This window comes from Sphaeramia orbicularis, chromosome 3 (assembly GCF_902148855.1).
Source record: "Sphaeramia orbicularis chromosome 3, fSphaOr1.1, whole genome shotgun sequence".
Taxonomy (NCBI): Eukaryota; Metazoa; Chordata; class Actinopteri; order Kurtiformes; family Apogonidae; genus Sphaeramia; species Sphaeramia orbicularis.
Window position 1 is genome coordinate 52,146,034 of NC_043959.1, and position 21,940 is coordinate 52,167,973.

General features: G+C 36.0%; 1 protein-coding gene across 1 annotated transcript; it reads right to left on the reverse strand.

Annotated features, from left to right (window-relative positions):
* Positions 1 to 4,969: 4,969 nt before the first annotated feature.
* Positions 4,970 to 21,902, reverse strand: pkd1l3 (polycystic kidney disease 1-like 3). Its single transcript, XM_030161056.1, has 23 exons — positions 21,529 to 21,902; positions 18,821 to 18,928; positions 18,661 to 18,677; positions 18,542 to 18,575; positions 18,365 to 18,426; positions 17,516 to 17,578; positions 17,271 to 17,429; positions 17,080 to 17,192; positions 16,845 to 16,968; positions 16,635 to 16,757; positions 15,772 to 15,991; positions 14,782 to 14,963; positions 14,422 to 14,652; positions 14,084 to 14,185; positions 10,315 to 10,493; positions 9,441 to 9,587; positions 9,161 to 9,363; positions 7,540 to 7,721; positions 7,184 to 7,316; positions 6,779 to 6,971; positions 6,441 to 6,663; positions 6,179 to 6,263; positions 4,970 to 5,712 (listed from the first exon to the last, which is right to left on the reverse strand). The coding sequence occupies exons 1-23, from the start codon at positions 21,863 to 21,865 to the stop codon at positions 5,666 to 5,668; spliced, it is 3,267 nt and encodes a 1,088-aa protein (XP_030016916.1). The 5' UTR covers positions 21,866 to 21,902; the 3' UTR covers positions 4,970 to 5,665.
* Positions 21,903 to 21,940: the final 38 nt, after the last annotated feature.

Below are 21,940 nucleotides of genomic sequence, written 5' to 3' on the forward strand. Positions count from 1 at the left end.
AAACAATCAACAAACAAAGCAAACACACAAGAATTAATGTATTTTTCTGCTGTTTCAGATTTGAGCTGCAGCTCCACTGGTTATTTTCACAGGAGGAGGGTGATTGTATGTTTCATGGTGTTGAAATGGCAAAGAATGAGTCATTTTATTTGTTAAAAATGTACCTAATTTCAGACATTTGAGTGGAAATCATGACGTGAGCGCCAAGTAACATAACAGTCACCTTTTAGGAGAATAAGAAAAATAAATTAAGACTTGACATTAACTTCAGTGAAATTTAAGAATCATATATAATTTTCATACTTTGATTTTTCTACTCATTATGAAGGGTTAATTTTTATAAAGAGCAGTGGAAATGGCAGGTGTTAAATAAGCCTAAAACTAAAAAGCTATATTCACTATAAATATGATTTCTCCGCAGAACCCTATTGTAGTGGCTATTTGTCATCAAAATTAAATCAACTTAAAAGGTAACTGAACTTAAGACTTTAACATAACTCAAATAACCACTAGATGCACCATGGGTTTGTGGTTTACACAGTCAAAAACACAATGTTCATATCAGAGATGTAGTTCAAGTGGTTTATTTTCAAGATTTTGCAGGCAAACAACACATAAGGCCATTTGTGCTGTCTCCTGCTCATCCTGTCTGACTGTCTGATCATCTGGTAAAAAAAACCATAGGCCCACCCAGGTGCATGCTGGTCTAACTTTGTGCTCCCTATTTACACCCAGGTGCCCACGGTCTAAACCAATAAGAAAACACAAAACAAAAAGGTGCTAAATACCAAAGAATGAAAACAATAACCATAAAAATCAAAAAATATATTCTAAATATTAAACAAATGAAAAATGAACAATTAGCAAAAAAAATACTAAGTTAGTAAACAAAAAAGGTAAATTAACTTTAAACAAAAAACTAAACCAACAAATAGCTCCTACACCTATGTTAGTTACATGTAATAAGATAGATAGATAGATAGATAGATAGATAGATAGATAGATAGATAGATAGATAGATAGATAGATAGATAGATAGATAGATAGATAGATAGATACATACATACATACATACATACATACATACATACATACATACATACATACATACATACATACATACATACATACATACATACACAGACAGACAGACAGACAGACAGACAGACAGACAGACAGACAGACAGACAGACAGACAGACAGACAGACAGACAGACAGATAGATAGATAGATAGATAGATAGATAGATAGATAGATAGATAGATAGATAGATAGATAGATAGATAGATAGATAGATAGATAGATAGATAGATAGATAACATGTAAAAAGAGCCCCTAGGTGTGTGTGTGCCCAGCTCAGACCAGGGGTACTGCTTCTGCTGTTGGAGGTGGGGCGCTATAAAGGCATTCCAGAAGAGGACAGGTTATGTGTTTTGTGTGAGGGTTGAATGGCATTTTCTGTTTAATTGTCCTTTATATCATGATATCAGAAGTGATACGTATGAGAAAATTCAATCTAAATTGCCTGAATTGATTTGGATGCCCTACGGGGATATGTTGAGTCTGTTATTTGAAAATAAAATATATAGTTTAGCAAGATTTTTGGGGAAGGCATAGAAACTCAGATAAAGAACTCTGTGTTCTGAACTAAATGACCTTGTTTGATGTAATTACCCCGCCCACCGAAGGGGAGGCAAGGGGTGTTGTTTTTGGTTCAGTTTGTTTGTTTGTTTGTTTGTTTGTTAACACTCTAGCAGCAAAACTATTGGTTGAATTCATACCACATTGGTTTATAGATTACCAGTGACCCACGATAGATGTGATTACATTTTGGGAAAAGTAGGTCAAAGTCCACATTTTTTGAATGAATTTTTAAACTCTTTTTTTCTCCCATTTACTTATGTTTATGTTTATGCATTTGGCAGACGCTTTTTTCCAAAGTGACTTACAGGGGAAAACCAATCAAATCACTCAATCAATCAAATTTTATTTATATAGCGCCAGATCACAACCAAAAAGTTATCTCATGACACTTTACATATAGAGTTGGTCAAAACCAGACTCTAGGCCAATTTACAGAAACCCAACAGAATCCTCCAGGAGCAAACACTTGTGACTGGTGACAGTGGGGAGGAAAAACTTCCCTTTAACAGCAGAAACCTGGAGCAGACCCAGACTCCTGGAGGATGGCCGTCTGCCTTGACCAGTTGGGGTTAAAGAGAGAGAGTAAAGAAAGAGAAAAAAGAGAGAGCGACAGAGATAGAGATAGACTTATACTTATGCTACTTATAATGGGCAAAATTTCAAATGTCTGTAGCACCAAAACTATTGGTTGAATTCATACTAAATTTGTTTTATAGATTACCAGTGACCCAAAATAAATGTGATTACATTTTGGGAAAAGTAGGTCAAAGTTCAAATTTTTTAAATGAATTTTTAAACTCTTTTTTTTTTCTCCCGTTTACTTATAATGGCTGAAATTTCAAATGTCTATAAAAACATACATTTTATTTCAATTTACTTCAAACTTGGCATACATATAGAGGCAATTGATATGTTGGTATCAGCACATGTATAGACATAATGGCTGACATCAGCTGGATCCATACCAAAATAAGATACAATACGTGCAGGGGGTGGGGTTTGTTGTGCCTGGCACCAATTGTTGTTATTGGGATGTGTGCCGTATATGCTTTATATGTTGGTCATCTTCCTGTTTTGAAGTCACTAGTGCCATATAACTCTTCTGTTGGGTTTCTGTAAATTGGCTTAGAGTCTGGTTTTTGACCAACTCTACATATAAAGTGTCATGAGATAACTTTTTTGTTGCGATCTGGTGCTATATAAATAAAATTTGATTGATTGAGTGATTTAATTGGTTTTCCCCTGTAAGTCGCTTTGGAAAAAAGTGTCTGCCAAATGCATAAACATAAGCCTATATGGGCTGGGCACGTAAGCGTATGACACATAAAATAAAATATTCATTTATTAATTCATTCATTCATTCATTCATTCATTCATATAAAGGGTGTCTGCTGTAAAACAACATGCACATTATTCACTAGTCTTTAATTTTCTATTGTTATTTTACATTAAGTATGCTGGTGTCCATAAAGTTGTAATAATTTTGTTTTTGTCTTTGTATTCCTATTCATACACAACAGTAATCAGTCCCAGTTACACTTTATCTATCATGATTAAATCACAATCATTTCATGAGAAGAGGTACAAATATTTAATCTAACTTTGTAGACAACAGCATATGTTTCTTTTCTTGGCATTTTTTTCAATAGACTACTTATTTTGCAGCTCTTTTCTGTGAGGTCATAATTGTGTTAATAAATGAAGACCTTTGTAGAGAGAAGTTTATTCACACATACAATACGTACAGCATCAATAAATTATGATCCCATAAAAATACAAGGAGTAAAGGACAGACCCTCAAAGCTGCTTGTCACCTGCTTGTGTTCTGTTACCAAAAGCACAAACGTCAGTACAATTAAGTCTGTGACATAAATCATTCAGAGACAGAGCAGACTGAACAACACAGGAGTAGACATGTGTGATGAAAAGTCATGACATGCACCTTCACCATGTATTACCATGACGGAGGTGAATTGGAAAAAAAGTGATCAATTAATAATCAGCTCCCATATGTGTAGTTACATAAATCCTAAACTCCTAAGTGAAAGTCCGTGTTCGTGCACAATCGATGTTCGACTGCCCCTCGCTGTGATGACTAGTAAAGCTGACAACAGTACAGTCTGGGTGGAGCCTTTAAAGGATGTCTAAATCAATAGTCTTAATCTGAATCTGCTGACACCAAAGAATTTGTATTGACAGGCAATAATCTTTGGGCTTAAAGGAAGATTTTATATTCATCCCCTTTGAGGAAGATCCTTGGAAATAATATTCTCAGTAATAATTTACTACTCAGATGCACCAGTTCAATCCATAAACTGGGAAAAAAAAAAAAAGAAATCAACCTTAACGCTTTTGATTACAGCTCACTATTTACATCATGATTCATAATGTAATTACAGTGTAATATTTTGTTATAACGTTATCCCTGTTCAGTATATAACTTGTAGGTAAAAGGGAAAAAAATGTAAAGTTTAGGGAATAAATGGTTAAGAATCCCCACAAACCTCCAGAGGATTAAACATAATGTAAGAATGAATGAAGCATAGTTACTCACACTGTTTGTATTTTTAAATTCAGTTACTGTAATATTACATTTTTTACATACTGTGTATTCCACAGCACCTGTGCTATTATTACAGGTGACAGCAATGTGGACAACAAAGCTAGAAATCAGAGAAAGACAGTGTTATGCATGTTTCCCACTGAATACAGCTCTTCTGTAATTGTACATGGTTTTAGGAGGACTTTTATACAGTTTCGTGAAAGAATCTGGGGCATGGTTGTAGAGTGTGGGGTTTCTTCTGCAAGAAAAAAAAACAAACTCAAAATATAGAAATTTACATAATGATCATATATCTGTACAAAAAAATTAAAGAGACATCTAAATATCTAAAGAATTCAAAAACAGATCTTGCTGAGGAGTATCATTCATTTATCATTTGACCTGGTAAAAGTATCTATAGATAGTTCTGATGCTCTCCACATTGTTTTTACATGGTTTTGACTTAGGTCGAAGAAGTCTTGGGTGATACATCTGAGCCATGTAATGGTTACACTGTTCAGATTGATACATTCTTATTCCCTAACCTTACATCTTGTTTCTTTTTACCTGCAGATATGTGTTTGTACATATGGTTTAGGTATAAGTACACCATTGTTACACAAATGTACACTGTAAATACAGTCCTAACTAGAAGCACTCGGAGAGCGCAGACCTCCGCCAAGGCTGATCAGTGCCCCCCCCCCGTGGGCCCCCCCACCCCCGATCACCACCAAAATTTAATCATTTCTTCCTTATCCCATTTCCAACAAACCCTGAAAATTTCATCCAAATCTGTCCATAACTTTTTGAGTTATGTTGCACACTAACGGACAGACAAACAAACAAACAAACAAACAAACCCTGGCAAAAACATAACCTCCTTGGCGGAGGTAATTATGCTCTGAGTTTTGGGCTGAAGATTGTTAAAAAATTAAAGAAGAGCAAGCACATCTATATACTTTACAGATGTTTTACAGGCATTTAATAGGTTTGGAGTGCTTTTATTTCATTATTCATTAACTATTTTCAACTTAATTAAATTCAGGACCATTTTTCAGTCTTAAAATAACTCAGAGCTCCCGACAGGACTCATCCAAACATGCTTCATTGCATCTCAAAGCTTTAACTGCATTGCATGCAATGTCAGTTTTCTATGTTGACAATAACAATAAAGGTTGTTTAAAATTCACATCCAGATCCACATATTCCTTCCTATATGCATACATTATCATGTATAATAAATGGTTTGAGAAAGCAACAATCAGAAGAGCCACACAGGTATTTACTCTGACTTGCCACTGCAGGAAATCCTCTCAAGCATCAGACAATTCTGTTCACATACAAAACATCATAAAGTGTTATGAAATTTTATATTCAGAGGTAAAACTTCAAATACGTGCAAAAGAGTGTCTAAGAAGTAAGGATGCTGTGGATTGTGTCCGATGGAGAAGACAGCTTCTCCTGCTAAATGCAGCCTCCTCACAGTGTATCTCTGCCAGAGTAGCGTCTACACTTGTCTTGTTGTGCTGTTAAAAGGAGGAGACAGTGCAGTGAGACACACAGTACTTTAACAGTACTTTACTTCTCTTTAAACCATAAGACAGTGAACAAAGTCACTTGGGAGGAGTAAAATACTGAAAGGGTCACCAGTTTATAGTTGTCAAACCAAACATTTTTACTATTTTATATGCTTCATTACATAAGAGCTCCATGCAGTCGACCTGAAACAAACTGGAACAGATACGTCTGTCGACTTTCTGAATTATGAATAAGTGGTTTGGACCAAACAATTTCTGTGATGAATTACAAAACATCACAGGGCGCAGACTAACAACAGCTGCTGGCTTCTTCTATTACGCAGAGAACAACTGTTCACAGAGAGTGAACATGAAATGCACAAACACTGGATGCATATAAGGGCCTGCAAAATTTCTGAATCTAAATGGTCTCTGGTGTTTTTGTTTTTTTATTTTTCAAATTAAGCCGTCTTACCCAGCAGCACTTGCTCAATTTCTTCAGTCTCCTCCATAGCAACAGGTTTCAGCAGCAGAGCAAAAAACACAGCGATGCCTATCACCTGAGAACAAAAACAAGACTTAATGTAAGTTTGATGATAAATATCAGACATTCTGACAGAATGAACATAGATGCAAATGTCTCGATCATCTTACAACAAATACTTAACCTGCGGAAAATAGATGATTAAAAATGTGATCATATCTTCAAGTGAGGAGCTTTCATATCATTCACCCACCTTTAGAGGCTGCAGTATGAAGATGCTTTGAAACAGGGAGAGGCCCAGAGACATGACCCACTTAATGGACTTTTCTTTTCCGTACTCAAATCCATAGAGCAGAGTGAAGAATGTGGACACTCCACTGATGGACAACAGCAGGAACCAGCCCAGGAACACACACCACCAGGGCAGCCAGCAGGACCCTGTCCTCCTCTTCTTCTTTTTCTTCGGAGGAGGTGGACTGGGCCGAGGAGAAAGAAGCAACAACAGGGAAAAGGAGAAATGACAACAGATGAAAGCAGTGATATTTGTGTACAGATGTTTTGTTTGTGTGATGTGTCGGCTGTAGGACGGACCAGTAGGCCAGGTGGCTGCTGTACACCATTTCACATTTGCGAACCAGCAGGTTAGTGATGCTGAGGACATGATGGTACTCATAAGTCAGGAAGTTCCTTCCTTCCAGTTTCTCCAGGCAAAACAGGAGGTGACACAGTCCACAAAGGAGGAACTTGCTGCAGTACACCCAGTGGGTGTCACTAATAGTCTCCCCTGTGACAGGATTATATACAGAGGAATGTAAAGTTACATCTGTCTCATTTCCTTGTGTTTCTGGATAGAGTTTCAATACTTTGAGCAAAAACAACAGATTAACATCAGATTAAAATTTTGATTAAAAATGTGAAAAAATGGGTCTCCTTCTATAAAAGGATGCAATAGTTGTTTTCAGTTTGTAGAAAAACAAATACTATCTAATAACTTGCCTTGCATGATCTGAATGAATTCATGTATGTTCTCCAGGGCAGGGCAGAGGTCAAAGGTGGACACCAGTCGGTTTGTTAATGAGATCTTATTCCTCGGACTTCTGCTCACTATAGAAATCACCTCCTCTGTATCCTAAGCAGGATTTAAAATTAAAACTAAGTCTGTTACACGTGCTGTTTTTCCTGGTGCACAGAGAAGTAAAAGTATGCACAATGCTGATAAAGGCCAGCAAAGGTCAGTAGCAAGTAGGATAATTACAGTCCCTCATGGCAAACTAAATCTGCGGTTAAAAGAAAAATCATATACATCAAACCGGCATTCTCACACATGCTGGTATTATTTAATAAAAACACACCTTTAAAATGGTTGGTACCGAAACCGCCTGAGGTGTCACATCCCCTTTTTGTTTGTGTTGTTTTGAGAGTATGCGAGGTCTGATGCTACGGAAAATGGTGATGATGAGAATGTTGATGGGGAACATGAGGAGGCCGCTCTGAATTCCTACCATGATCTCCTGCCAGGTGATTTGTATTGAACCTGGACCGACAAAGAACAGGGACATAAGAGGAAACACAGTTTTAACACAGTGATGCATGTGTGTCAGGTTACATATGTTCCCATTTACACATAGAACATGAACTGCATAACAATAAAAAGTTAGAGTATTGTGTGGCTGGTGTCTGCCAAATGTTTGTGAAGGTGGATGTATTTCACTGATTCCATGTTTTGTTGATTTATTACATATGTGTGGGTCACAGTGTGTCTGCTCTACATGTCAAAGCATAAATGTTGAAATAAGGAAAAGACAGTCAGTTCTTTTAGCCATCACTTGCATATAGCTGTGTGAGAAAATACTCATACTTGGGTATCATGATATTATCTTGTGAAACTGTACTGCCCTTAACAAATACTACACATAGTTTTAATTTATGGTTTGTATTTGATGATTTATTGCAGATAGAGACCCCCTTTGTGTTGTCCCCCCCCCGACTGATCAATCGCAAAAATAAGCAAAAATAAAGTGTTCTACTCTGTTTTATGCATAATGTGTGCTCTTTATACAGATTCATGTTGATATATTTGCTGTGATGGATACACCAAAATCAGTCTAGATGTTGAGAGAGGACACCAGTAATGCAAATTATAAACAAAAGATATTTCTCTTCAAATAATAAATCTCCTGTTTTGAAAATATAAGGAGTTGAAACTGTACATATTTGTGTTAAAATGTAGTTAGTAAACTTAAACGGTCAGAAAATCAAAGTTTGGAGATACCTATAAATTCTCACTTTTAGTATTTCTTTTTTAATCTGACTACTCTTATTATTATCAGAACCAGACACAGAGGAGCTGCGTTCAGCTTCTATGCTCCACATGTCTGGAACAAACTTCCAGAAAACCTCAGATCAGCTGAAACACTCAGTTTATTTAAATCCAGGTTAAAGGACCACCTGTTCTCAGCTGCATTTGAATAGAGTTTGTATTCATCAGTTCAGATCTGCACTGTTAATTTTAAGCTAAAAGTTTTTATCTGTTTTATCTGCTTGTCTGTTTTATCTATTTATTAGATTTTTTGTTTGTTTGTTTCTCTCATACCTATACTTTTGATTGCTTCTGCTGTAATGCGTTTAATGTTTTATGTAAAGCACTTTTGAATTGTCTTGTACATGAAATGTGCTATAGAAATAAACCCGCCTTGCCTTGCCTATTACCACTGGTACCTGCCACCCCTGTATTATGATAATTTGATACTTCTGAACACTAGGCTACTTTTCCAAGATGGGAATGTCATTACTTACTTACTTTAAGTTTTGCCAACCAGCAGGCTGTTTAATTACTTAAATTAATTACTTCAGCACTTTATGTGTCAGAGTCATTATTGGTGTTGTTGTTGACCACATACTGCTTATACATGAACCCCCCACTTGTCTTTCTCTATGTCATTAACTCTGAAATAACTGAAGTCTGTGATTCACCGATGGACAGGAGGATTGGTGAACTCTCGTTTATAGGAATGTTCCAAAAGGCAATATTGATGGCCATGGTGCAGAGGAGCAGGCTCATGCAGCAGGAGACCCTCTGGGCACGAGTGAATGGACTCCGTGAGGGTGGATCCACTATGGACACCCAGATGTGTTCATCCCTGAAGCCGGTCGACGTTCTGCTCTGGAAAATATTCCTGACAGAGACAGACAGAAACCTGTAAGAGCGCTAACCTTCAAACATGAGGAGTGTGTAATGTGGTGAACCTCTGACCTGAAGCTGGCGATCTCATTGTTCTTCGCCGCATTAAAGGTTTTCTTCATCATGCCGTCTCCTCGGTCAGCACTCAGCCAGCAGTCACAGAAGAAGTGAAACACGTACCGGGTTTGAAGGTCCTGAATGGTCACCTTATTTATGTACCTTTAAGAAGGGAATATAAGATCAAAGCATATCTATCTATCTATCTATCTATCTATCTATCTATCTATCTATCTATCTATCTATCTATCTATCTATCTATCTATCTATCTATCTATCTATCTATCTATCTATCTATCTATCTATCTATCTATCTATCTATCTATCTATCTATCTATCTATCTATCTTTCATCCCTCCCTCCCTCCAGCCTTTCTTTCTTTCTGTTTTTTTCCTCACTCTCTCTCTTTCTTTCTCTCTTTCTTTCTTTCTTTCTTTCTTTGGGAGATAGCAAATATAGTCAAAAAGTGTTAAAAATATGTTAGTTTCAGCCCTTGCAGTTCTGTATTGTTTAATGAAAACAGAACTTTATACAATAAACTTAGTACAATAAATAAAGAAAATATAAATCAATCAATCAATATCTATCTATCTATCTATCTATCTATCTATCTATCTATCTATCTATCTATCTATCTATCTATCTATCTATCTATCTATCTATCTATCTATCTATCTATCTATCTATCTATCTATCTATCTATCTATCTATCTATCTATCTATCTATCTATCTATCTATCTATCTATCTATCTATCTATCTATCTCAAAAAATACCACCTTTAAAAGACATTATTTTTTAATGCATGCATTTCCCTGGGGTCTGATATGGTCAAATACCACATGTATTTTGTTATCATCGGTGTTTAAATAAACTCCAGCCTCCAGTACCATGATGGGTGACCTCCGGAGTTGTCGTGCTGCAGCCTGAGGTTTCGCACTTCGCCCAGTGGGAACGGGGTTGCCAACAAGAACATATCAACAGCTCCTCTCTCAAACACTGGTTTGTCAGGATCTGTGAGGTTGTGTGTGTCGCTCTCTGCCTCTGAACCAATCAGCTTCACTGTGACCTAGAGGACACATAGCGTACTGATGCACCATAACTATATAACTACACCAGTCTTTTAGACCTTGACTCTGTGTTCTTCAGATGACTTCAGCACCAGATCAGATATCCAGACTGATCACTGCCTTCGTCATCATTTCCATCCGTGTTCACTGAAGTCGTTGTAGAAAGTTCTGAGATGCTTACTAAGCAGCACACACATTTTTAACAAGCGGCTTCAGGTTTAGAGTCATTTTTACGGTTCATGTTTGTTGTTATGTTTTATGCCTTCTGTCTTTTACAGTTTTTCTCAGTCGCTTCGGTACATTTCTCAGATCAGAATTGAATTTCTCAAAACTACTTGTTCAATCTTCACATCATTGTATCACTTGTGCACATCAAAAAAAAAAAAAAAATGCTTTGGTATATCCATGCAAATGATTATATACAATTCTCTGCTGTTTCCTACATTATCATTTGTTTATTTTATTTATTTATTTATTTTTATTTCGAACATGCAAAGAAAAATAAGACAAAACAAAGCAAATTAAGACATAAACAAAATAACATTTAAATGGACAGAATCTATCTTTGAGCACATACAAGTCTGAATATTGCATGGTCGAAAAGGAGTAGGAAGAAGTATAAACTTATTTAATCCTACCCCTCAGTGCTTTTACACCTTTATCATTAACTTAATACAACAATCAGCCCATACTATTTCCCTAATTTTAGCATCGAACCACAACAATCCACAATGCAGTAACTGAATTATCCACAACAGTATGTTCATGTCAGTACAGTCATACAAACAGACTTAACAAATCAAACATTCTCTTCAATAATTACAGCACATTTATCAGTACAACATCATTCATAAATAAACAGGCCTCATTGTCATTATTAAATACTGTACCTCTCAAGACTCAATTCTTTGTATCTTTTTTAAACTGAATTATTTTTGATATTTGTTTTATCTCCACACACAATTTGTTCCACGGTTTTACTCCACAAATGGTGATACAGAAACTTTTTAATGTAATGCGTACTCTATGAATCTTTAAATTTAATTTTCCCCGTAAATCATAGCCTCCCTCTCTTTCACAAAACATTTGTTGAATATTGCCTGGTAGTAAATTATTCTTTGCTTTATATATTATTTGAATAGTTTTGAATTCCACAAGGTCAATGAGTTTTAAAGTTTTAGACTGGAAAAATAGTGGATTTGTGTGTTCCCGAAAACCAACATTGTGAACAATTCTTATTGCTCTGTTTTGCAATATAAAAATTCTATATAATGAACTTGTATATGTATTTCCCCATACCTCCAAACAGTACCTTTAATACATGTCATGTATTTAAGTTATTTATGTCATGTTGATCAAAATGTATTATAATGGTCTCTGTTGAAAAGTCTCACCCCCCACAACATTTAGGCATTAGTTCATCTCATAAGTCTTTACATGCAAAATGGTTGAATAAGTTGTCATAGTATGTCAAGCATATTTCTATACATTTCCATTAGACTTTTTTTCCTAAATCTGTCCTGAATTGATAAACTGCTCCCAGGTGAATCTTTACAGACAGGAACATGAGGAGGTATAGGAAGATTGCACTGGAATTCCTACAGCGCTGCATGTACAGTTTTCCCTAAGGAGGTTATCCTGTGTTCACATTTCTACTTTTGTTTTGTTTTTCTTTGTGCTTTGTAGTGCTGTCTTTTCCTTTCTGTATCGTAATGACATGGTCTTGTCAGCAAATTACAGTGCAAACAGTCATAGTGTAAATGTGAATCTTGTCCAGTCTCTTGCAATCAATCTCTCATATACACTAAGGTGTAACTTACAATTTACGACAATTGTCATTAAAAGTTCAGCCATAGTTTACATCAGAACATCCATCCAGCTCCCCCTGTAACTTAACCCATATGTACTTTTCCTGTCCTAGGTTACTAAATTTTTGGGGTGATTACTTTATGATCATGAATAAGATTCTGGGGAAAAAATATGAAAACTTGCCCTTTTATAGCAATATTTAGGCTCTCTGTTGACTGCTGTTTAAACCAAATAGAGTCAGGTATAATAACTTTTACATCCCTCCTTGTAAGACGTCGTATCGTCGTATCGTCGTATCGTCGACGTAAAGGGTTAAATTTCTTTCTTTCTTTCTTTCTTTCTTTCTTTCTTATTCTCTCTTTTCTATTTTCTGTTGGCTCAGTTATTATTTTTGTACAGGGTGGGGAAGCAAAATTTACAATGAACATTTAGTTGTTTTTTCTCAGCAGGCACTACGTCAATTGTTTTGAAACCAAACATATATTGATGTCATAATCATACCTAACACTATTATCCGTGCCTTTTCAGAAACTTTTGCCCATATGAGTAATCAGGAAAGCAAACGTCAAAGAGTGTGTGATTTGCTGAATGCACTCGTCACACCAAAGGAGATTTCAAAAATAGTTGGAGTGTCCATAAAGACTGTTTATGATGTAAAGAAGAGAATGACTATGAGCCAAAGTATTACGAGAAAGTCTGGAAGATACTATTAAAGAAGAATGGGAGAAGTTGTCACCCGAATATTTGAGGAACACTTGCGCAAGTTTCAGGAAGCGTGTGAAGGCAGTTATTGAGAAAGAAGGAGGACACATAGAATAAAAACATTTTCTATTATGTCAATTTTCTTGTGGCAAATAAATTCTCATGACTTTCAATAAACTAATTGGTCATACACTGTCTTTCAATCCCTGCCTCAAAATATTGTAAATTTTGCTTCCCCACCCTGTATATCACATATTTGTTACTGTTTGTACTTAACTTATTTTCTACTGCACAGAGACTTTGTTATAATGTTCTTTTTCCTGCTGTTGCCCCTTCTTGGAGGGCTTTGGGGTTGGTTTGGGCATGGGGAAAAATAATACAAAAGGCAAAGTATAATGTATGCACTGTAATTCCACTTCTTTGTATGTACTGTTACAATGCTCAAAAAAGGAAAAAAAAAGAACATCCCTCCAGAGTACACTGTTATATTGATAACATGACTAAGCACTTGGACTGTCTTATCCATACACAATGACACAAGGACTTGTCATTCTGATGGCACTGACATGTTCATTGACGCAGATATTTACTTTTGACAGATGAACTAAGGATTTTGAGCAAGAGACTGGCTTTTGCAGGTAATTCATGGCGTTTTGCTACTTGTACGAATTATTTTGAGAAATGCACTTACTGTTTTGCAAATGTCGAGGGTCATTTGAAAAATGTATCAAAGCGACTGAGAAAAACTGTAATTTGTAAGATATTGCAGCATTCGAACACAATGTTGTGCAGTAACTCATTTCCCAGCTCAGTGGTTTGAACACAGCTCTCCAAAAGGTGACAGGCTCAGTGTCACTGAGATAAACTAAACCCATCTAAATGTAAAATGGATTCACCAACATATGAAGTTATTGTTACAGTGTTACTTTAATTTAAACTCACATGAATAGGCTAAAACATGCAAAAATATCTGTATGGTCCTGCAGCAAAAGACATATAGTACTTTGAATATTATTATATGGAAAACTGTTATGTTACCACAAAATAGGTACAGAATAATCAATGACAAAAGACTCACATTTGCACTCGTCCCAGCATTTTTGCGATGTCCAGTTTGGATACTGACCAGATAGTTGTACTGGGCACCTGGGTGGTTGTCCTCCAGTAGGGTGATTGTTCGCTAATTGTGTGCAAAATGAAACATTGTTCTGTATTATTGTCACAGTATTAATATGTAGGTTAGATTACTTTTAGCCACAGGAATGACAGATTGAAGATGTGAGGAGACAGATTTTCTGCATAAATATAAAAAATGTACTTCAGATACAGCCTGATTGATTTCATAATGCTGTTGTTTCTTATTTACTGGGCTATGTTTAAATCAAAGTGGGAGGATTTTTTTATATGTAGACTCACCTTAGAATGAGCCTTGCGATCTGCATAACAGGCCCACATCAGAGTCACCAGGTACAGGCCAAAGAAAGCACACAGCAATGCCAACACCACATAGTTCTTTGTCACAGTGGCGAACAACTCTGCTGTGCGGGTTATGTCTACATGGTTGGGCATCACAAAGAAGGAGCTCCCAAACAGAGTGAGGTGGTTACACAGACACTGGGTAAGCTCTGGAGTGCTTTCCATACCCACCTGAGAAACAGGAAACATAAACTATCAGCCTCATGCAAGTGGTGCTACTATAAAAATACTGCACATATCCTTCCCACAGAACCACAGGAATGCAGTTCACCAGATTATTGTCTCAGAAAAGAAACTTACCTCGCAACCACCAGTGCTCCAGATCTCCTTCGCTGTGTCCCAATACATACACTTAGTGATAAATGTTGAGATCCTGAGAGTCAGGCCTGGCTCCCAGGTGGAATTAAAGAGTGAGATGTCAACATACCAGACCCCAGCAGTGCCCTGTAACAACTCTGGAGTTATCATCCAACGGTAGCCTCCTGTTACAGCCAGAGTTACAAGTCATTTATAATACCACAGCCAACTGAAATAAGTACAATTAAACACTGTGTTTAGTTATATATGCATATATAAGAAAACATGAGCAAACTATTTTAAATGAGTGTTTTTGTTCCCTTTTAAAGGATATGCCCTGTTATTATTGGCTATTATCAGCTGATTAAACCTCTTTAGACCGATCAGCCTGCCCGTGGGCCGAAAAAATTATATTAATGTTCATCTACTATAAAAATATAATAAATCAGGACAATGGATGTTTTTTTCAACTTTTGCTCAAAGTTTAGACCCTAATGTTAATAAAAGTACATCAAAAGTGTATTTTAGTGCAAACTTTAATGTTCAAACATGATTTTTAATCTTTGTGGGGTGAAATATATGCTATTAAAAATCTCCGACACGAACAATTAATTTATGCATATCATCGTCAATCCAGCCGGAAAAAAACAGGTGAGGATAAAAAAAATTCTAATTGCTCTTTTAGTTTGTTACAGTTTACTCAGGCATAGTAATAGATACAATATTTTAGACAATGGGAATAGATTCTGTGAGGTCTCTAAATGTCCATAGACACCAAGAACATCCATATGAACCTTATTATTGTGAAGTAATTCTTCATTTACTCTGGGTATGTCTTTTTAGGCGTTTTTCCCCTGAAAATATGGTCAGGGTTAAACAGGTTAAATACCTCCAATGTTAAACACTCGTACACATGTAAAACTCAACAACAGCACAGACTAGAGGAAAGAACATAGTAATCTACAATGCATCCAAACCTGTAGCGATAGTTACCTGCTGCGCTCAAGACAGTGGTGTTGCCTTCTTTGGTCGAGTTAGGAGGTGACCCATATGCCAAGACCAGAAGCAGTGATGCATTGGTGTTCGGCTCCACAGTTATAAATATGGTCATTTTAGGGTCAGTGACATTCAGTGTAGTCAGTGCTTTTCTATTCTTCTCCAGTGTGACAGTACTATTTGTCATTGCTGAAGCATTTGGTCGGGGCAGATAGATCTGGAGAAACCAAAGAAAGTATTGTTATAGTTATCATTAAAGTAAAAAACACTCCAGATAACTTTTAATAAATAAACAGGTATTATCTGTATGGAATTATTAAGCATTATGCTTGTCCACAAGACTAAAAATAAAAAGATTTGGAGGAAGTGAAAACCATGTCTCATTTTCCTCTGCATTTTCATTAGTATGATGACTTAATGAAAATATCTGATTGTAAAGATAACCAAAAAAGATTAAAAAATAATAATAATAATAATAATTCTGATTATAATATCAATGTATGTACTAAAATAACTAATTAGTGTGGTAAAAAAAAAAGGAAATTCAGAAGGCAAATCTTAATTTTTTAGAAACATCAGAAAATAAAAAAGGAGGCAATATACTCAGAAACTGGCTGCATGTCATGCAAAATACCTTATTCTTCAGTAAATAATAATAATAATAATAATAGTAATAATACATCGGTTTTATACAGCGCTTTTCTAAGTACTCAAAGACGCTTAAATATTACCTCATATTTCCCTCTCCATTTTCTCTGCTACCAATAATGAAAAGGCATGAGTTTACGTGAGTAAACAGTTTATATGTATGTATTTTTTTTTATGTTTTCAGTCAGCCCTGCTTCACATCAGTACTGTACCTCTATCATCTCTGACAGGTTGTCCAACTTGATGTCTGAAACGCCATTGCTGAGTAAGATGCTGAAAACAGTTCCTGTGATGTTGTCATCAGACGGATGGGGATTGTTTGAGAATGTGGCCAACTAAAGGGCAGAAAGGCTCAGGTAAATGTAAATGTGGATGATGACATATATACATGCGCTGCAAAGGGATTCATAACACATACATACCTGAGCAATTATATTGCCCTGACCATTAAGTTTAGACCTCAATGCTCTGAATGGCGGCATTTGGACAAATTCACCATCTTTCTTTGAACCCAGGACTGTATCGCCGAGTTTCTCAGATGGTATACTGGGGGAGAGTGAAATTACATTTTAAGTGTTTAACACATACATTTGCATCCAGAAATCAGACTGCAAATTGATTTTTTTTTAATATTAGTTTAACAATACCAGTACCAACCTCTTCTGATAGATGGTGCCTGTTGGGTGTTTAATGACCGTTTCCCCCTCCAGGTTTTGACCAATCAGCACAGAGATCACCCGAAAGATCTCAAACACGTCCTCAAACAAAGTCTGAAAAAGGCAACATTGACACATAAATTATGGCGAAAATGACAACATGGTATTAGTTTCTGGTGCTGCTGAACTTACCGTAGGGTTTGGATTAGTGTCGCTATCACATTTTTTCATTGACAGAAGGAGGATGCCAGAGCTACAGTTGATAATCTTCCCAATAGTCACATTGTTTTCCAAAGCAAATTCTGAAGTCAGATTTTTAGTGCCTTCCAATAAATACTTTATGAAGTTTTCCTGTGAGAGAAACACCCATGACACAGTACTGTGAGAGCATATGGCATACGACTATTCATTACAATGACATTTCCTACAGTACTTACTCTGTTTTCATTTGTTGGCTCTCCACTCTCCATTTCCATTCGCCTTAGTTCATTTTCTGCTTCCTGTTTCAGAAAAAAAACTCTTGTGAACATTTAGATCTCATTATTATACCACTTTGCTCAATACATGACTTTGATTAATCCAGTCAATGACAGTGTCTATATTATAAAAGCCAAGTGGCCTTTGTGTGTGTGTATGCATGCGTGTGTGTGTGTCTCGGGATTCACACAAAATCCAGAAAGAGCTGACTGCTGCAGTTTGGCGTACTCATGTATTTTTGGTCAAGGAACACACTAGGGAAACTGTCAAGTTGATTATTGGAACAATATTTTGGGAGATATTAGTTATTTTGGAATACAATAGCCTTAGAATCACATTGCCATACCCAGAATGCTTTGGTGGTGACTGCTGGACAAATGCGGTACAGCATGCACAAATACACAGCAGCATAACAACTACCACATCTAGAACCCGTGGATCCCCACGGGTCAACACACTAGTGTATTTTTATTTCTTTATAACAGACCACTAATATGAAAAACTGACCACTGTGATGGACTATGTTCTAATCAAAGACCATGGAGACATTTTTTTAACTCAATATAATCATTTCAAAATCATCACGTGTTGTCAAGTTACTGTTATTGTTCTTCAATGTTAATTACTTTATCTGCAAAATAAGTGAGATAATAAAAAAGAAACCAGTTATTATAGTTGCATAAATCCAGTCTGGGTGATGAAGGCTCCCAGTGCATCACCCATTATTCAGCTAATGACCAATTACCAATTCTTTTAAGTTATTCCTAAGTCAAAGAGTCTGTGGGTAGAATGAATGAGTCATCTCTTACCATAACAAGACCTGTTATGTTCGACTTATTCATGCACATGGCTTCTACACTCCTTTTAAGACCTGAAATCAAAGTGTATTCAGAAAACAGAGAAACAGAGACAGATACAGCACTTATATAAGCACAGGTGTACTGCTGTCCTTGAAAGGATCCGACAATGTGTGTGGTCGAACTTACGGGAACTAGTTGTGTGACTGTGTTCTTGTGAAATCTGTGAGGAAAAACATGAACAAATCAACACGAAACAGACAGTTCAGTCTTTCATGGCTATACTGACTCTGAAATGAATTTCTTACCTTTTCATCTGATGGATCTTTAAAACAAGAATGACAAAGTTTAATAGCTAGTAATTAATTATAGTTGATAATAATAAAATAAGCAGAGAGAAGAAATGTCAAAGAAGGTAAGGATAAAGTGCAGGTGTTTAAATGGGTAAAATAATGATCAGCTGCGTACTGTATGTGCAGAGGAAGCCTCGTCTCTGGCTGCAGTCAGATGTAGTGATTAGCTGGAGGTGGTTCAGCTTCATGTATGTGCATCTGTCTTTTGAAGCATCATTAATGTCTGTTTTGAAAAAAATGGAAAACAAGTTGAAGTTTGGCTTATTTAAACATCCATCCATAAGGGTCGTTGAGGTGCTGGGTCATGTTAAAGTGTCTTTGTATACTGTTGGGCCACCAGGTGCCTCCAGATCAGCTTTAATGATCAATTCTACAAATTCCTGAAACTGGAAAAGACCACTTCCATCTAGGTTTTTTTTAAACTTGTCAACCATCTACAGACTCTACTCTACATTACACCTGTTGTTCCTTAAATTTGGATAGAAACTGCTGAACTGAAAGAATTACATTGCAGTAAGTGTAGTGTTCTATCGGGGTACATGAAAACAAAAATACTTTTATCTTGGATGGATTTATACCTGGGGTGTCAAACTCATTTTAGTTCAGGGGCCACATTGAGCCCAAGTTGATCTCAAGTGGGCCGGACCAGTAAAATAATAAAAGTGAAAAAAGGAAAATTATATTATGATCAGGTTTACATCTACAAAGTTTCCTTAAAAATCTGAATAACATGAACAACTTGAATTGTCTTAAGAAAAACAAGTGCAATTTCAGCAATATTCTGCCTCGGTTTCTCAGTTTATCATTTACACATGTGCATTACGATCGCACAAAACATTTAGTAACAGGCAGAATATTGGTAAAATTGCATCCGCTTTTCTTAAGACATTTCCATTTGTTCATATTTGTTCAGGTTATTCACATTTTTTGTAAAAGTATATTTTGGTAATGTAAACATTTTCATATAATTTTACTTTTTTACACCAAAAAAACAAAGAGAACATTTGGGGTTGTCATTATTTATAGGTTATAATGATAATATTTTACTGGTCTAACCCACTTGAAATCTAATTGGACTGTATGTGAAACCTAAATTAAAATGATTTTGACACCATTGATTGTTAATATCTTCAGTGTAATTTTTGCATTTCACAAATTCATCCCAGGGGCTGGATTGGACCCTTTGGCGGGCCGGATTTAGCCCCCGGGCCGCATGTTTGACACCTGTGATTTATACATTAAATGCCACTTCTCCACATTTAGTTTTGACTCTGGCTCTATTAGCTGATCCGTGTCAATTGATCTAAGATTCGTATTTGGTCCATGTTCTTTAAACCTATCACAGTATTCTGGGCATTAACTGTGAGAAATTTAGAAGCTGAGGTTAAGGCAACTTTTACATTGTGCCTAAAATATAACTGCTATAGTGAGAAACATAAAAAACAGGTCTAGGAGAACTCTATAACTTTCAGATTTGGCTCAATCAGTCACAATAAAAATGTTCTTAACACTAAGTCACAAACGCCACATCTCGCCTTTATCCACATAGTGAAGATCTGCAAGAACTTTCTACATTATAAAGTAGAAGGATAAAATACATTTTCATTTTTAACACCAAACAACAACTCGACTAAAGTTCCATATCATATTTTATGATTTATGAGTCTTTTTCATAAATTCCTGTATTTTGGAAAAGTTCCAGAAAAGGAAACTGAACATAATATTTTTTACATTGGTTTAAAAGTTATACTTAACCTAAACTCATCTTCATTTTAAAAATGTTAAATTAAACCTAAACACATTTAAGTTTAGGTGCAAATCACAGGAACCTCCCTACAGTTAATGTGATACTTTGAGATTCTTAGATTTTTATTGATTTTTCTTATTAGGGGCTCGGGGCCCTAGTTATGAAGTGTTTTCCTGCTTAACCCATAAAGACCCAGTGCTACTTTTGTGGCAGTTCTCAAATTATTTTTTCTCTATTTTTAACTTTTCTTAAGCAATTTATCACAATTTATTCTAATATTATGCTCAGTATTTTGCATTCTTAAGTGAGAATCAGGTATTTTCTGATATTTAATTTACTGATCATGTAGATGTTCATCAAAGCTCAGATTAAAATTGAGCATTATTATATAAAAAACAGAGAAAACAGAAAAAAAGTGACTTTTTCAGTCAAATCTATCATTAACTGAACACAAACCCAGTGTCTCCATCCACTGTCATTGATCCAGCTCCATGGGTTTTACTGGTGAATCAATGTTGTAGAAGATGAAGGTATTTCCACGTTCACTATGGAGCCTCTGAACGTCCAGATGGGTCATATCTGATGACCATGAAAAGATGACAAACTGCATTTTACACCAATTATTTACATGGATTGATAGGTTTAGTGGATCAACAGTTTTGTAACTTTTTGTATCAGTAAATGATTTTGGTCGCCAATGGATGTTTGGGTCTTTATGGGTTAATCCTCCAGATAAGATTGTCTTGTTATTTTGAACAACAAAGATGACTTTCAGAATGAAATTATACAGATATACATTTGTTTTTTCTTTTTGGAAATGATCTGTCTCAGAGATAAAATATGTTCATCTGATACATTTTCATAGGGTAATTTTGAAAACAAATTGTAAGGTAATGTTTCCAACACATATGAAACTGTGCCATTACATATATGCATAGTTTATGTATATCTGTGTAATAGAAATATTACTCAAGAATGAACCTGGAAAGTTCTTTTGATTCATACTGATTCATTAATAAACAAAATTTCAAAGAAAGAAATAAAGGAAAGCAAACAAATTGGTGTTTACCACTCACCCATTGTGGGTTCCTGGTATTCCCCTTGAACCCCTTCACCCAGCCACCAGGTAAAATTGCCCGTGTTTCTTTCTCTAGTTACGTTCTTCAGGAACATTTCGATCGGGCTGCTCATCATCTCCAGTAGCTCCCCTCCTTGTATTTCACAGCTCCTCTTGGCTTCAGACCATGTTTTGGAACCCCCAACAAATTCAAAGCAGACATTTCTAAAAACAAATTGACATGGTGTAGAGGTACCATTGCCAGGATGAGCCACAGACTTTTCAGTTAAAGACAGGAATCCAGCTGCAATCCACAAACGGACAGACATTTGCAGGAACATATCCATCGTTATCATAATGTACAACTGAGCTAAAGCACATAGTGCTGCAGGAACTGTGGCTGCAACAATGACTGAGAAAAGTCTCTCCTG